Here is an 18776-nt window from a genome sequence, read left to right as displayed (position 1 = left end):
GGGGCCTTCGATTTTTGTGATAAGCTGGCACGGGTGTCTAATCAACTATCGAGCACCCTTTAATATGACGCCATTTAGCAAGCAGTGACGTTTGTTTACATACCATGCATGCATCTATGTCAGTGCCTGAATATGGACCGTCTACCGCTAAAACTTACGGTTTTGATTTCAAAACTTGAAATATCCTATATCGAATAAGCACAGTATCAATACGGCTATTCTAAATGTGTCGCTAAAAAAACTTATGGGATTATTCATTGGGGTTATCCTAGATAGCCCTATATAAAACTTACCCATTTTTCCACCGGTACATAAAATAGATTCAGTTTTCAAACTTGCTTACAAAGAATGTAGATAACTTAAGACGAAGTGAATAGCTCTAGCGCGGAAAAAAAACTGATAGAAAGTCAGAAGCATAAATCAAAAAGGTAACACACGGTAGCTTTCATTAAAGATTACAATTTATTGGAGAGATTTATTTATAAGAGATTTGGAATAAGCATTCGTTAAAAATATCTTTTTTATCCCATCGAAATTCAATATGTCAAGATCTCGCGGACTACTTTTTTTCTTTACGTCCTTCACTCACACGTTTTTCTCATACTCGACAAACGACAAACGAGACGCTTTTAGAAGAGACGACGTTTTTATAGTGAATATCCTCAAATTCATTGTTCGCCGTTCAGGGCTCATCTAGCTCACACTAAATTGAGGGTTACCGATATGGAAGAACTATGCTATTAAAACAAAAATAATTAGAACAATTATCAAAGCCCATCTCTGAAAAGAAATCCATTTCATAAGCTTTTTACTGGGTAACATATACTTATAGATGCCGTTAACGTCTTTAACGGTCCCAGCTGTAACTTTACGGAGAACTTAATTTCAGTGTAATTAGAATGAACTTTTGCCGATGCCTTGATTGCTCATATATAAAAAGACACTACCCCAAGTTTGATCTGTTCGTACTTATAATTGACATTTGGTTTTGATTCGTAGACTAGTCGTAGCTTCTTAACAGCTGAAATCAGACCGTGCACACCTCCTTCTCGAGATGTCAACTACAACGGGTGCCTGAGTTTTGAGTGAAATTTTTTCCTAGCCTTTACAAGAGAATCAGCTGTTTATGTTTTAGGTATCACAGGGCTATTCACGATAGTAATAACAATGTTAAAAGAGAGAGACATGTTAACGAGAAGACAGCAAGCGTTTGTTAGTGAAATCTTCAAAGAATCTCACACAGGCGAGCATACAAACGTTGATTACTGTTTAACTAATAGTGTTTGTACCTGGCAAAAGAAAATTGGTTTGAGAAACCGGATTCTACCGTGCTTGTTTTTACAGAAGCCCTGCAACGTAATCATAATGATAATTAAAGGAATTGTTAAACAGACAAAATAAGAACGTACTTAAATTGGCTACGTCTCCTTGTTTTTGCTATAGGATAGCTCATTGCGAGATTTACGTTAGATAAAGGCTTAAGGATAACATCCCTGCTTGATATAGTGACAGAATCATCGGTGCAGTGGTGTGAATTTACTGAGAAAACGAAAGGAAACACGGATTTAAGCAGCAGATCATTTAGTAAATATTCAAAGTTCCCAGTAAGTAAATTTTACCTGCATTTTCTTACGATAAAAATGAGCATGCTGTTCGTCACTGTTTGTACACCGTGCCTCAAAAGGCTCTCTGTCGAAATATCTAATATGACTCAATAGTGACTTTGAAAGAAATTTTTTCCTTGTCCCTTAACAACAGATACAGAGAAAAACGTTGACGGAAAGGTATTAATACAAGTAAAGATCTGAAGGAGTATGCGGAGATTTACTAGCTGTAGGAACACCATTTTAACAATAATTTAATATATACATACATATATATTAGCTGTTAAAAACGTGTCTGGCGGATTTTGAAATTAAATTCCTTTTGGCGTAATTGAGCTAGATGATTGTTTAATGTGCGTTAGAAGTGCTCTTTTTTATACCAGCTCCAGCACTCCGACAGCTTCTACATTCGCGCGACCATATATAATTACTCTATCTACAGCTTCTTGAGGTAAATCTAGAGTGGGATATGCACGCCTACCGATTGCCCTTTGTAGTGCAAGAAAGGCTCGATAATCACATAGCCTTACATTGAAGAATAAGCAAATTCAGGCCATCCCTAAATATTCTCTTCTTTAATCAATGAAGTAATTGAGGCATGAGGCTGGATGTTTTTTACTGTCGTGCCAACCGTCTAGAGGCTCTTGAAAAACTCGACATCAAGCCGCGTTCATTATTTCATTTTCGGCTGGTACCTTACAGTAGGAGATGCTTTTGATATCCAATGCAAGCTCTACGATCACTCTACATTCGATCCTACGCGACAATCTCTTTTCAGGATGACGCTATCACTTGCCTGGTCCATCTTTGGCTACATGCCTCGATTATATATATTTAAGCTTCTACAAATCGCACGTGAGAGACGCCACACATTTTTATGGAATCGATTCACGATAGCCCCATTTTTTACTAATTTTTTGCAGTTTCACTACTTAAGCTACGATTCGGCCCTAACATCTGGTCATCTTCTCACGTCTTCAACACCTTAATCTTTACTATTGAAACGTTCTCATCATTCAACTCTGCGCTTTCGTTTAACGCCTACTTGTCTAATGCCTTCAGCAATTTTTGATGAATTTCCGCAGCGTTGTGGCCTCTGAAGGATAAAAACTAGGTCATTGAGCATCGATTTTTGAAACTAAAGGATGTTCTTCCTTCTAAACCCATTTATCCTAGAGTAAACTCAACCGGGTTTCGCTCATAGGTTTCCAGAAAACTGGAGTATCTACCAGTCAAATTTCTTCTGCTGCAAAAGCTTTTTAATTTACTTTAAAATTTCAGCCAGACTCGCTTATAACAGGTTGTGTATATATATATATATATATACATATAATGTGTATGTCTGTTTTATAGTGGGTAATAACCTATACATATTTTTGCCATATCAATAGGCAGATATTAGACTGACATAGTCGGTATCATTTAAGCGGCTTCTAAGATACTGCCTGCACCCAGCAAAACTGACCTTGAGATCGTATTTGACGTGCACCGGAAGATACGAGGAGAAGATGTTCCTTGTGACGACCAGATACGTTTCCTGGCCTTCGACAGTCAGCCGATACATGCCGATATATTGCGGCAATAGAGTTTTGCCATGTCGCTCCACGACGTACTGCATTGACAAATTCCGATTCGTCCAAAAATAATATAACATAAGGTAGTACAATTGTTAAACGATACGATTCGGCCGGCCTGGTCTCATCGGTCATAAAAAATGTGAGTTAACGATATGAGGTTCTTCTATATATATATATATATATATATATATACAACCGATATTCATAAGTTTAAAACAAAAAAAAAACGTTATTTTATAGCATTTGTTTGTTTTCTACGTTAGTGTGCGAGATAAAGTTGATGTCAAATGCCGCTCTCGTTCTATCTTGAGCAGCTGTGTTGGCATGATTAATCAAAATACAAACCGGATGGTAGTGTTTGAGTAGAACATGCATCTGTTCCACTTCTTCAGTTTGTAATGTTTTTATGATGAACCGCCGGTCGTACGATAGGTAGAACTTCGCCCCACTTTTACCTGGGGAATCGATTGCCACCGCTTGCGCTTTCGTTAATGAGTTCTGAAATGAGACATATAGGCATTTATGTATATCATATATATATTTAAGAAAAGGTTTTTTCTTAAATGAATCACTTTACTCTTTAGTATAACATAAAGTGGGCGAACAATGCGTAAATTAAAATTAGGTGCGATTTTATAATGTTTTTCCCTGCGGTCAAAGTGTCATTTAGCAAAAATTACCTTTGTGGCTTAAATAATAGGATGATTTTGTCCGGCCACCCCCTTTTTCTCATGCGAGATATGAAACTATCGCTTTGCGCAGATGCCATAGCTATTATCATTATGGTTCACATTTTAGTGAAACCTCAAATGACCACTTAGTCTTACACACAAGCCAAATTTCACCAGCTAAACACCCCTTCAGCCGTCACAAGGAAAAAAAATGCACCTATGGAAAAATAACGGAAAAACGTGGGTTTCCTTTCATAACAACTTTTTCACACACAAAGGACTTTAATTTGAAGTTCAACTAACGTGGCCTTAAGAAAGCAAGGCCTAAGGATTTATGCTAACCTTATTGGGTCTGATTAAATTTAGAGCATCTTCTGCACTACCGACTACAAATGTATTCGAACGCCAACTCTAACAAAATTGGCGTTAAAAAAAGGAAGATTATACATCATTTAAATCATTTATTTTAGTTATGGTATGTAGCATCTGCCGCCATCTGCAATTATCTGTTATCTTTATTCAAAAGAACACGATTTTTCATGGTATTTAGATTTAGTATCTATTACAGCTCCTATCACGGCCCAATAAAAAAAGTGTTGAACATCGCTCATCCAGAAAGAACTTAAGAAGTATGTTTGCATTACAGAAATACCTTTAACGGTGTTTATTCCGATTCCTCTTCAACATTATTAAGTAAAGATGCGAAAAATATACGTATGAGACTTCTATGCAATTTCTTCTATAGATCCAAAACGACTTCACGGCATAGATAAGCGATCTACTAAACCTCCACACCATAACGATCATTCTACTTGATCCTAGAGACAACTATATTAACTTACACAGCCAATAAATTACAAAAGTGGCATTGGTACAACTTCGAAGACTTTTTCAATAAAGATTAAGTTTTAGTTAGTTGAACGAAAAGTTCAATTTATATTAAATACTTGTTTCGATCATGACGAAACGTACAAGATGGAAAAATTCAACCGAATTCGATCGAAATCAGCAGTCCTGATTACAAACGTTGTTCCATATTTCTTGTGCTGTGACAAATGCCAGCGCTCTAACATTGCACCCTTCATACTTGCACACATGCCAAATAAAATAGGATGTTGCCGTTCCGGTTGTTTCAAAGGAGTCTTTTTAGGTCTCCTGTCAGTAACCGGCCGCCAAATTACCTTATTCTGTTAGACAGCTGCTGTACATGTTGTTTGCAAATTTGTTGTCCTTATTAGCAAATATTGCCCCTTTTGTTTACCCAACGACAATTACCTCAGTAGAATCTTTGCTTTACAATTGGTTCGTTTCACCTTCAGCTTAACGAGCTTTAGCACAGACATCGTGCTCAGTATCGCTCCGCCTACGCCATATTATTGACTTGTATTTAAAGACGCTGATTTTTCTCATAAACTATCATATAAATTGGGTGATACGTAATTTCTGTGGCTATTATCTAGGTGACTGTTGGTAGTTCTAAAAGATTAAAAAAATAATATTCTTTTTTAACACAGCTTTCGTCTCTTTCGACCAGAGGCTTCGAGGTACAAACCGCCGCGTCAGAATGACTCAGAAATATTTCCAATTTTGAGTGGCATAAGTTTTCGATACCATGACAAGCTATTGAAGAACAAGCCGAGTTTCGGAGGGAAAAACTGGAAAAAGGATTTTTTAACTTCTAGGCCCATTTTAATGAGAAAAAAATACTTCCTAATTAATTAAAAAACAAACCGAACACTGCGTCTGGGATATCAGGGCACCTGATGGTCAGGCAGGTTAAAGCAATAGCACTAATTAGCTGAATCTTACCAGATATTCTCGATCGTGAATGCCAAATCTCTCACGAAGGTTCCTGAATACCAAAGGGCAATATTCCTTCACTTTGAAGTGCGATGGCATGTTTTCCCTAAAAGTCAATACAGTTAAGAAAGTTAGTTTTGAACAGCGAAGAGTCTAACGAAAATGCCTCAAATGAATATAGCAGACGGCATAGCACTTCTGAACAGTAAAATTAACATAAGAATTGCTTTGAGTTTCGCTGTAGGAAACACGCATACATGTACACGCTACATACATAAGAACTAAACAATTAACAGCACGCAGCATCGATTTCTAACAAGTTAAATATGCCTTTGCGCATCACTGTGCTCGTTGCCGTAATGGAGGGAGAATCTGATTTTCTGTGCCCCTCTGGCTTCGCCCTGTGGATAGACGGAACACTCTTCCGCTTCTCAGTCACGCTCTTGTTCCTTCTAATTCTTCGTATTTTCTTCCTATTTCTATTAGAAGCTTGTCGACAGCTCTATGATTCACGATCTTTTTGTCAGGCTATAACAATCCCACGGCTTTCAGTTTCAGTGCCTTTTCAATCCTAAATGACTATAGCATCCTTCTTTTTACCTTGGGCACTTAATTGGAGTGGCCCCATTTTTAATTGTACAAAGCAAGTATTTTAAACCCAACTACGATGATGGACTTCATCAATATAGAACTTATTATCGCGTTCATAGGATAAATTGCATCAAGTTATAACACTTTAGTATATTTTTTAGTAAAGCTTAGTTGATGCCAAACTGAAATATGCTCTACATACTTTGGCCGAGATAGGGTAAAATTTCAAAGCATATTCTTTATAAATTCTAATAATACTACGAATCTATTTAGGTAGGGAAAACCGTACGACAGAAATAGTTTGACGCGACTTTCCACTGGTGACTGACGTATTGCCTTAGGTAAATACAGAAACTAGAGGACGTAGAAATACCCTCTGTAATGGCTAGAGGAAATATGGGCATTGCCAAAGCAAAGTCACCTCTGGCAATATAAGCAATTTACCGGTTTTTCGATACGCACGATCTTTTGATAAAATGCACTTCAAGCCGACCTCGATTACTATGAAAATGTTTATTATTGCTGGGTATGTAGTATTGTAATACTTTAGCAGGATCATTTAACGTATAATAAATCCTATTCGGTAGAAAAGAACTGAATATGTGGTTTAATACGAAGATGGTATTGTTTAAATTATATCCACCGGATTCCTAGAACGGTTTTCGAACTCAGACGAAAAAATATGTTCTCACTTTTTAAAATGTCCTCGATCATTTTAAGCTTTTTTTTCTGTTAATTTTGTCTCAAGTTTTTGGAAGAGGGAGAATAATGCAGAGAGCTATTTCTGCTCAGTACAAAGTTGTAACAACTTTCAACTTCTGCTACATCCACTTCCACTACTAGAAACGCGATACGAATACCAACACACAAGTTGATGCATTATGGCAGGCTTCGTTTCTTAAGTTCCATTTTGACGGGGAGTATTATGTAAGCTTCCCAAAAGGTTTTGGTTATACTATTTGGTGACAGTGCAACCACTCAGGATGCATCAATAATGCGCAATCTCCCAACAGCCGAAAAAACGGTGAAAACAAACCTAGTCCTTGACCCGCTACGATATAGTTTTGCTCTGGTCTTTGAAACGATACTCAAACAATTGTGTTTTCATCCATACGTTATCCCACACGCACGTCTCGTCACTTGTAAGGACATTTTGGAACAAATCCGAGGTTGTTATATAGTATTGTTGTATAGGTTGTTATATATATATATATGTCCAAAATAGTTGTTGATGGGTTCGCGTCTGTTCGCAGTTCAAACCCTTTAACGCAATCCTTAATACGAACCCTCTTGCCTTTAAATTATCTTTCAAAGTGTAGTTTCAAGTAGATCGCAATCCTACAGCACACTTTATTTTATTTTTTCCACGTTTTTGTCAGTCCCTGCTGCAACGTGCCAATCTCAAAAATAGGGTCTGTCTTCAAGACTTCCGTCGCGAAACCGCTGGGGCCATTCATCGATTTGGAACTGGCTCATGACATGGGCCCAAAAAGTCTTTTTGCAGCATTGACATTACTTGCGGGTCCTTAATTTCATTCTCAGCCCAAAATATTGTACTCTGTTCTTGTCTTCTAAAGCAACCAAACATTATCAAAGGTCACTATTCTGAAAATGCTTGCGAAATTCTAAGCACACGTTCGAATGTTTTGAAGTTTGGTCTGTGGATAGTTGACAGGCAGGCCACCGTGGCGCAAGAAGCTCGGTAAAAAATCAGCAAAGCGTTTTGTCTGTACCCTTACCCAGTGCTAGCCGATTGCAGGTTTGTGGAGATCACAAGATAATGGTTGTAACTTATATTATGCTCAAAATATAATAATAAGTTATCCCTTTTAATTGGGATCCTTATCTATGTAGGAGGTTGACATATAAGTAAAATCTGTCTTATCATATAGCTTAAGACGCACCGTTTTACTCGAATTCTAGAAACGTATTAAATTGTTATTATCTACTTGCCGTTACTCTTCAGAGATTTCTCTTATTTTTTAACTAATTTCTTTTTCTTTCCCGTTGAAAATGTTTAGCTTTGATGTTAAAAAAACTTATCCAACTAAGACCTTTTCACCGCGAAATTTACGGTTATTAATTTCATTTGCAAGTGATCGGAAAAAAAGTAGTAATCTATAGGCTCAAGGCTGGAAAACTGGAAAAGAACATCCTACCTAAGGTCTTGCAGAGTGGCTTTCATGACCTTTACCTTTTCAAAACCTTTACACTGTGCAAGGACGAATCACAACGAACTCATTGGTTGGAAAAGTGTTTTGAAATGGTATATATAGAGAATAATAAACAGACAATGAGGAATTACATGGGGGAAGAAGCAGAAAAGAGCGAGCCTCACTTACCTACCGAACTTAATTATACATGTATATATATATATATATATAAAAGGCCGAAATGGGGTACCGAGCAAAGAAGTATTAAGAGCGACGATGCGATTCTCTCATATGAAAAATAAGCAAGTAAGCCCTTTTAGACATTTTAAAAAATATAGCGTCTTTCTTTCAATGAAATATGCAGTACTCACCTTCTGTTATTTAGGTAATCAATATTTAGTCTGTTACTCTAAAAGTCCAGTACAAGAGTCTAAAGTTTCGAATGGCAATTCCTCTATAATGTTGAGATTTGAAAATTCTTCTATTGAAAAATCATTACTTGAAAAAAATAGCCACCCGTGAAAACAGCAGTGTCTACAATAGAAGTTCTCTAACTGCAACTCCTGTTACTTTTGTCACTGTAATTCATGCGATATAAGATCGTTTGTTATCGTGCAAAAGGAGTGGTTTCGCTCCCTTGTTCAATCTTGGCTGCTCGACGCAGAAGTGTTTATTGTCACCCCCTCACTTCGCCTATCTCAGCTGTAATCGATAGAAAGCTATAGTGAAGAATACCTGCATTAAGCTTTAACAGGTGCCACCAATTTTTGTAAATGTATGGTTGTCTTTAGGTGACGTTCCGTCGGTTCAATTACATAGCCCGCTAAAATAACGGTCTGAGGCCATCGTAAACGATACCTCCCTTCAGAGCACAAAATGCCCTGTTTTCATTCAATTAAACCGACGGCTCACAATATGTTAAATTATGATGCTTCTACATGGAAAAGCTACGTGATGAACTGTCACTAGCATCCAGGTTAGAGCTTAATGGTCATAACCCACTCAGGATTTTCCAACTTCCAAGGGTTACCGCAACTCGACTTTTAAGAGTCTGAATACTAACATCCGAGTCATCATTCCAGAGATTGTAAATGCATCACGAAAACAAAGAAAAAAAGTGTCACGAGAAGTTCCAGCGTTGTCAAATATTGCCCTTATGAAACTTGAGATCAACTTTCCTTACGTTTCTTACTGTGAATACATACCTTGCCGTGTGTGCGTTTGCAATACGAGCTGCGCGCAATTAATAAATAATATATGCGATTTCCGTTCCTCAGAGCACTCTACGAATGAGGCCTTCTTATTAGAGGATTTTTATTTACTTTATTATGAGGCCACGTCGTGCGGTCGACCACAGGACAGCGCTTCTGACGCCGCCGCATTGCGCTCGTTTTAATTAAAGATTCGTCGTTAAATTTTTGAGCTCGCAGGGCACGCTGTTGGTGAGATGAAAAAGATTGAAAAAACGCGAAAGAGCCGACCCACTAATCAACTTCAAGTGACGGAGGTCTATACCCCTAAACACTTCACTTCCTCCCCTTTCCAGGGGCTTCCTCATAGAATAGCAATAGGATAGAATAACGGGATTCGGCCCGAACAAAATATAATGGAAGAACTACTTTGGATGGAAGCGGAAAAAGCACGGCGATGCTTTCGTCGCAATGTATTTATGTCGATACGGATACAGTTGCATCGACTTAACCCAAGAAATCGGCTTTTACAGTTATTGGATCTAGATAAAACATGGATTGCCATTTGCCTTGTTGGTCGGCCTCGTATTAGTCGATGCTAGATATATTGCAGATCTTCTTGCAATTTGATAAACAACTGAATAACACAACATATAGAAATATCAGTAACATGTAATAACAACGTATTAGATTGTCGAAAAAAGTATTCACTGATTTCAAGCCAAAAAGGAAGCAAATATTTTTATACTTCAAAGAATATTATCAGATGAAGTGTGGGTCAAGGATTTTCTTCGATTTTTTTGGCTACAGCATAAGCCACTTACTGTGAACCTTCTGTTCCTTCTGGGCAAAAAAATTGTGAAACTAAGGCCATACCCAGGAAAGGGTTCTGAAGAGACCGGAATGGGTTGAGCTGGTTGTTAGCAGTAGAGGTTTCGATCAATCGTTTCGCCAGACGGCAGCAACTTCTAACGTATGATTCCTTTCACCTTTCATTTCACCAAAAGGCCCAGTTTGCACAAATTGTACAGCGTATTGTTTTCTGAGCTTCTTTTTTTGTATCCGGTTTTCTACAGATGGATTAAGACTGTTTGGTGGTAAATACCTAATTTCTTGGCGGTGTTACAGCTACTCACGTGTCGATTTCGCTCAGTTTCCACAATAATCTTGTCAGCTTTTTGCGTCACTGATCGACCACTACACGGAACATTCTTTTTATTTACGGGCCCATTTTCACCGATAACGTCTTGGCCATAGACAGCACAGTTTTTTTTTACAGGCTTAAACAGCGTTCGTGCCTTTACTGTGATGAGATTATTATATTTTCAAAAATGTCACTTATCTTGAGGACGTTTTTTCCTAAGTTTGAATGAAGCCGCTTTAACAACATCCATTATCCCATCTGTCAAGCCGCACGGACGCCGATGCAACGCGATTCATATTATCTAAGATGTGCTTTAAAACACATCTTGCAATAATATCTAGTTTCAATCTGTATGCATAGTAAAGAGTCTGTCTACGAGATCTTTGAATACTAAATGGTTCTGACCTCTTGACAAAATGCATATAAAAAGGCTCCTTAACTTGCAGCGTTGGTCAACAATCGAAGCTTAACATCCTTCACCATTTTATGGGTTATCTGTACCAGCGGCATAGGTATGCGACCCAATACAGCTTCCTTAAAATGTGTAACAAATAGCTATCTAGATAGAAACAGGAATCATTGTGATCCGATACGTCAACGTCCTTCAGGTGTCTCTCCGACAGTTGTCAATTACTAATTAAAAATGATACTTTCTGAACACATTTAGCACAGGTAATTATTATTAAGCTATAAAATTACTATTTATTAAATTGCCAATTTACGTACCTTTTTATCACTAGGTATACGTAAGCTTATTGGACGTACATATTTATATAGGCAACGGAGCATCGTATAAGAGTTCTCAAGTCATTAACGATCAGCCTACCGGGTCAAGATAACGCGTCCAGCCTTTTTGGAAAAGATTTATCAACACATTTATTTCTTATTTAATAATATGACGTTAATTTGACAACCACGTAATCAGTGCCAACCAGCATTTCTTTTCATACTTTCCATGCTAATTTTTAGAATGTATTCGCCCCGCTGTAAAATACGACAAAAGGATTTTTAATTACACAAATAAAATAAAAGGATAAGTAGCGAAAGACTGTCACTCGCAGTAGCACTCTCTAGTGATGATTGCGGCTGGATGAGTACAAAACGGACGCGAAAAAACAACCGTTCAATTTGGACTTGAATCATTAAGCTTTCTTTTTTTTTCGGAAACCTGCCCTGTGCTTTTTTTTTTTTTAAAACGGTTTTATGAAAATTCATATAGTTGAAACCAGAATAGAAAAGTCGCAAAATTCCGCTTTGTTTTTACGTTTAGTGATTTTCTTTTCTCGACACGCATCCTCATTCACTTTGTCACGCGGTGCACAGCGAACTCTGTGTTTTCACCTTCCATTTTGTTCAAACACAAATATCAATCATGCCACTGTTTCATAAACAGATCATCGTGACTTGCATTATTTCTTAGGGTCAACGACAACCTAAGGACAGAGCATTAGGTAGGGTTTCGGCTTTATCGTTAAGGAAAAATGTATCCTTCATTTGTTGTGCATGTTCAGGTATACTGGCTAAAAATTGCACACAAAAAATAATTTTACAGTTTTATCTAAGGTCGGAACGAACTCTACAGAAAGTGGGGCGTTTTCAGCTGACTCACACTGAAGCAGTATACTAGACATGATCCTACGGAATAAATACATCCAAGGCAAAACAGGTATAATACAAATGAATAGATAGTGGTACATGACATTACTAAATATGCATAAAAAATTGTTATAGGACATATTCCTCATTTAATCTCCTGAACAAACTTCCCACTTACTTTTTTCCCATGCAAGCAAGACATCGCTAGTGCTCTAGCTACATTTAGGCCCTACATTAAAATAATGCAGGACGGAAAACATGAAAAAGAGCTTATCTTTCATGTAATACCATTGCTACCTCTATTTTGAATTACAAAAATGTTACTCCCTCGCAGGAATTTTCTTTTTTATTTTTTGTTGTAGAAAGATAGAGCCGGAAGCAGAAACATAACTGGGACGTTTCCGGTGAAAAAGGAGTCGGTAGAACATTATGAGGAAAACCGTGGATCGATAGGTGTTCAATAGGACACATAGGAGCAGGCTTCAAGGATCGGACAAACACTGGTGAAACTAAAAAGGGTAAATATGCGAGTAGAGAGACAAGCAGAGCTGGCTGCATATCGCGTAAAAAGTGGACTAGGATAGACCCAACTAGATATTCTTTCCTGTCCGGTGTATCCCTCCGGATCGGCTGGGCTACATCCTGGTCATTCTATATGTCGCTATTCCCGCCTGTAATTTACAGTTACTACTACTAACAAAACAAGCAGCCGCGTGCTCCTATAGACTGCCACCATCGATCAGTTTCTGGGGCCTGCAGGGATGTCGGGGCACCATGTTATTCACATTAGTTTTAGTCCTGCTCCGAGAGAAAGGGATGCTCGTAATAAAGGATAAATGATCCCTAATAGCAGTGCTGAACCACAAAAGGCCACCGGACAAAATAGGTAAACGAGAGAATCGGAGACTAACCCCCAGCAGACGTAATGGCCAAGAACGCTTTATTCCCCAACGTGTACTCGTATATTTTCTCTGAACTCAATGACCGCAGCTCCCTTAGCGTTATATCCAAGCATGCTTATGAAACTGAAGATGATTATTACAATGTAATCACGTAGACTTCTACAAAAACTTTATGAATTCGCTACCTAATGTAAGCTGTAATTTAAATTTAGAAATTACTCTTCCAGTCTTTCTTAGTGTTATCGCATTAACCACCATACCAAAACAAAAATGGTAATATAAATAACCCTATTTTTCTCATGAAGAAGCCCTAGGAGCTTACCTCGGACAGATTTCGCGGCGGTTTCGCGTAAATAATGATGCGTAAAGAAGAGCAAGAAATAAACGAACACAGACAAGCTGCAGAGTTTTTTCTACCTCTGGCCGCTGCTTTACCGAAGACTTTTCTGCAAAGTTAAAGTAGCTCTAAAAAGAGCATCGATTTAGGGGGCGAAAAAAGTATAAATATCATAGGTAGGAAGGACCTACTATGGATTTGACTCAAACAAATTCTTCTAAAGAAACTATCTATTTCGTTTAAATTATTGGTTTGAATCATTTCACGTTCGTATATTGAATGGAGTACTTGCGAAATAAGCGTAACTAATCCCCAGTAAATCGATTTGCTATTGGAGCTTATGCGGTAAATGTATGGCCGACTCTTCCGACAGCTACACAACACTCAACTGTGCTCCGACAGAAACAGGGAAAATGCACCAACTGAAGATTTCGCTAAACGGCTTTACCAAGCTCCCTGTCCTTGTGCTGTACGACTAACTATACGGTCACCTCCCTTTGCTTTATATAGGAATCAATTTAATATGGAAAAGTCCTGGTTGATTTAGGAACTAGGTTTATATTAGGGTCAGAAGGCTTTAGGTATCTCAGGCCGATGTCCGTTAACTGCGCTAAAGCTTTACATGAGCTTCGAGTAACAGGGGACAAAAGTATTGGTCGGTCATCTTCCACAGTTAATTGCTCAGCAGATTTCCCTAAGAAGGATCTTACGATTTCTCTCTTTCACTCTCTCAACTCTTTCCATTTTTCAAGGGTTTTACTTCTGCTTCAGTTGACATTATGGTGGTGATTTGAATATTACGTCTATTGTATTCTAGGGTGTTTATATTTGTAGAGTTGCTTGTCGTGTTCCAGAGGTTTATAGCCATAAATTTTACATTTTATCATCAATGTGCGGATCTCAACTCACTACGCCGTTGATATGTTAACGTTAGAGCGAATGGTGACCGTCGCGGAGCGACTCTGGCCTTTAAAACCAGTGTTTTCCGCTTTCCTCTAAATGTATAATCGAACGAAATATATCGACAAGTGCCTATAGTGAATATTGGTGCCTAAATTACCACAAGCACGTTTGCTTGATGTTATGTACATTAGAGATAATTTCTTACTATCTCAAAGCCAGAACGAATATTTTGGGCGTGCACAAGCTGAAATTGGTTTAGATTAATATAGTTGAACAGTCTGATACTGAAAACTATCTTATTAGGATCAATCCTCAGTTTTACTCAATGATACACTACTACCCACTGACTAGTCCCTTCAGCAACATATTCGCTCCTAAAAGTGGCATATGAAAATTTTGAGCGTTATAGACCAGTATGCTTATTTCCACGTACCACCTACCCAAACGTTGTTAGCTTTTATCCCATAACCACCAAACGTTCGTAGACGTCACCGTCAAACATCATTACAACCTCGAAGCACGGCAGCGTCTTCCGGCACACAGTAAACGGAGCAAACAATACCGCCCTCATTCCCCTTAACTGTCACAAAGGCTGCTCGTTGAACGGGAAGTCAATCTTGCAATAGGGTCGATAGTTCAGTCGACAGGCAATCAACAAAGCATCTTGCACTGCATTTTCCCTCCTATTTTCGTCAACAGCGTCAGCTGCAAGATAGGACACTCAATGCTTCAGCAACTGCTACTAACAATGATGATCCAGCAAGACAAGCTGACCAAGTCAGCAGCTTGCAAATTGTCTCTCACGGAATAACATAGAGCATCTTAAACATGACTTTATTACGCATTAAATGAGCGTATCACTGTTGTTCCTTTAACTTACCTTATTTTTCAGTTTGGGGCGAAAGGATTAAGGTGAAAGGGTTTGTAAGATGGGCTCAAGGTTAAATGCAAAAGTCAGGGATACTATTTAGGTAATTCTGACACGCTCGTAAAGTTTCTAAAGCTCGTAAAGAATTTCTATTCGTATCCGTCTCTGTCAGTACGCCAAATATCGGAAAAATGAACTAAACAGAAAACATGGCAAAATGTTTAGCTTTGACAAAAAAAAAATATGGCTCCTTAGATATATATTATCAGGAAACATGAAGAAAGCTAATCCCTCTAAAGATGATCATGTTGGATAATTTTCTAAACACGCTGTATAATATCGTTATTTTCACTTATACAAAGTTATAGTCCACAAATACAAACAGTTTTGTTCGTGTTTTCTTGCGCGACCGAACCAACCCAGTTTCATTATGTGGTTCACGAAATCTACGTAAGGGCAATTAAATATGTTGACTAACCTTCTCTTGCCACCAAGTTATGACATTTCTGCTTTCGTAATTTTTCGACAAGTGATAACCGGGTCCCGTTTAATTGCCCTTTATATAGATGCAATACTCACTTGTTAAAATAATGGTGATCGACCTTGATCTTTGTGAAGGCCTTGAAGTCATCAGGCATTAACATTACTGGAATGTTAACGTGAGTAAGCCCATTAATCTGAAATATTCCGAGACAATCGATTAGACCATAGCTTAATAGCGTAGCAGACTTAAACAGAACAGATTTATTTACGCTGATCTATGAATAGTTCTTACTATAGAGCATTTGTTCAATGCACCGCACTACATGCATTGAATCAAAACAGACCCTGCTTACAAATAGCTGGATTGAATATGTAAACCAAGCGTTTTTATGGAGGGACTTGAATTTTAATGCATTTTTCGGGATTTGCCCCTGTAGGGTCACTTCTGTTTGACATAGACAAGGAGTTTTTCCATCACAAATAATATGAAGATTTGAATTTTCGTTTGATTTGCTGACGGATCGTATGTAGGATCAACGAAAAATGGAAAGAGAACTAGCTTGCACTTCTGTGGAACCGTCGAACGAGCCGTCAAATGACACGCGACTGATTGCCTTTGCGTCTCATTGAGAACCGACTGAACCTGAGTGAAGCGAACTGGAGCTCTTTTTCTTAGTCTAAAGCGTTTCTCTAGACGCGTCATCAACACCTTGATCTTCGGAAGACTCCTATACGAAATAGTAACTCATTCCAAATCGTTTGTTTACTGAATCAAACACATTCAGAACTCCGTGGCCCAACACCTTGAAATTTCGTCAAGTATTGCTTTCACCGACTGACCCTGTTCGATAACGCCGCTCGAGTGACAATGTATGATATGCTAGTCGAATCGTCTTATAGTTTAAGATCCACACCGTAGGATAATTCGTTAATACCCCTATTTCTCCGCTGCATTTCTAATCTATAATTTACGACAGTATCCTGTACATTGTATCCGATACATTCAAACGTCTGAAAGATCGTTAAAGCAAAGAAGACGGCCGTCGGTAGCAACGAAACATCGGACCACTACACGGGACAACACCAAAATTGTGTCGGATTCTGTGGTGTTCCCAGCGATCTCTAGCAGCCCCTTGGAGGATCTGCATCCGATCCTTGATCCCTTCGTGTGTTTTCTGCCCAACAGCAACAAGGCCGTTAATAACCGCCGTACAGCTATGCCGCGTCTGCGTTGATTCAGGTACAGGCTGCAGCACCATCACTGGTGTATTTCTCCTATTTGTTTGATTTTTATAAACAGGAAGAGCCCTGAGTCATGCTGCCGAAGAACAAATAACTGAAGCATAGACACCTCAGCTACTCGGTATCCAACTAATGTCTCTACTAGAGACAATAACAACAATAACTACTGCCACGCAGAGCTCGAAACTAGACGCTCTAGTAATTGTACTATTCTATTTTTTCTTGCTTTTGTTGTAATTATTCTCGCTTCAGCTGGAGCAATAAGATACGCTTAATGTCCCGTATAGCTTTTACTTGAACTGTTGTTTGATGAGACTATCCAGCTATCATATCCACTTAGTCAGTCACTAGCAGTGGCAGTAACTGCAGTGATTTAAGTTGAATTATCTTAAAATATGACTATTTTTGTACATGAATTGTAGATTAACCCGTTCGATTGTTCTTTGCAAAGATGTAGCTTATCGATAATCACACGCTGAAGCAGAGGGCAGGCATTCTTTTCTATCACGGTCAACAAGCTTCCCTTCACACTGAGTTATTAGCATCGACTGGTATCGCGTATTCGGGTATTGCTCCTAGAACACAATAGATGAATATAATTTACGATATTGCTTTTTACAATAGCTTTTACAAAACCATTTACAACCGCGCGCAGGTGTTAGGCTTTCCAAAAGTGTGCTATGATAAAACCGCCTTAAATTCAAGTGACCCAATCTCGAATACGACAACGAGAGAAACTCTTCAAGTAGTCAGCGTAGATAACACTAACCTACGTCCAATCTGTATCTAGTAGCACTTGGGTCGATCAATGCAGCCCAGTGACGGCTGTTAGAGTTCGCACATTTAGAAATACAGATGGCTCTAAGCATGTACCTCGTAAGTGGCTACACAATAAATAATAAAAATGCGATTTATCTTTCAAGCACAGTTGCAAACCAAATCAATGACTGAGATCAGTGGAGTCAGCTTACTTGAAACCTTATTTCAGTTCACACGATAGAATATCAATTTCTATTTAACCGTCTATTATGATACGTATACTTAGGATCAGCCATAGGCTTTTACGATCGCGGCGGTAAAGGCTGCTTTTTGCCTGCTACTGCGCCAGTACTGAATTTCAAATTAAAACGCTGAATAAATACTGTGTTGTTTTGACTGATCAGGTCTTCTATGAAAGTGACTATAGATTAGGCGCAGAAAATGTGAACTCCATCACTGGCTCACCACCGGATAGATAATGGCTATTGCCGCCACGATCGCGAAGTCCTATATCTGTTTACACTGCAGGTCCTCACATTACTGTATAGAGCAGCACTTGTTCATACCGTTGCTAGCTGTTACAAGAGTCAGTTGCGCTGAATTTAATTTTAGAAGTACGATCGACCGGCAGGAAACTAGCAGTGGTATTCGAAACGCTTACTCCTCATAAATCTGAGGTCTGAATTTATGACTGCGGATGATTTTCTATACCCGGGTGATACAAACGTGAAAGCAACAGTAATAAGTAGCTATACTGCAACTATCCATGTTCACAATTTCTGTGGGTGTCCTTAACGAATAGAATAATTCTTTGACAGACACTGCTCTTTCGAGATCTAGAAAGGTGCCCTATTTTTTTTTACCTGTAAGGACTCTAATGCAGTTCTGACAAAGTCTACACACTTAGATTTGTGTCTGCTTCCCAACAGTTGTGTCCAAACGAGCGACTAGTGAAT

The 18776-nt window shown here is 38.5% G+C and overlaps 1 protein-coding gene across 4 annotated transcripts in view; it reads right to left on the bottom strand.

The window, feature by feature from the left end:
- Positions 1–18776, bottom strand: part of PIP4K (phosphatidylinositol 5-phosphate 4-kinase) — a 38200-nt gene that overhangs the window by 5079 nt on the left and 14345 nt on the right. For 2 of the 4 annotated variants that reach the window (XM_086978466.1, XM_086978467.1), the window contains exons 2-6: positions 15916–16013; positions 5662–5758; positions 3527–3679; positions 3070–3216; positions 1290–1349 (exon numbers count right to left, since the gene is read on the bottom strand). In XM_086978466.1, the coding sequence (XP_086834592.1) occupies positions 1290–1349; positions 3070–3216; positions 3527–3679; positions 5662–5758; positions 15916–16013 (555 nt within the window). Of the gene's footprint in view, positions 1–1289; positions 1350–3069; positions 3217–3526; positions 3680–5661; positions 5759–14908; positions 15174–15915; positions 16014–18776 lie in introns of those variants that run through there. The other 2 variants (XM_086978468.1, XM_022790520.2) reach the window with 2 other exon arrangements.

Source organism: Varroa destructor, unplaced genomic scaffold (assembly GCF_002443255.2).
Source record: "Varroa destructor unplaced genomic scaffold, Vdes_3.0 BEIS01000002.1, whole genome shotgun sequence".
Classification (NCBI taxonomy): Eukaryota; Metazoa; Arthropoda; class Arachnida; order Mesostigmata; family Varroidae; genus Varroa; species Varroa destructor.
This window is presented reverse-complemented; position numbering and strand designations above follow the sequence as displayed.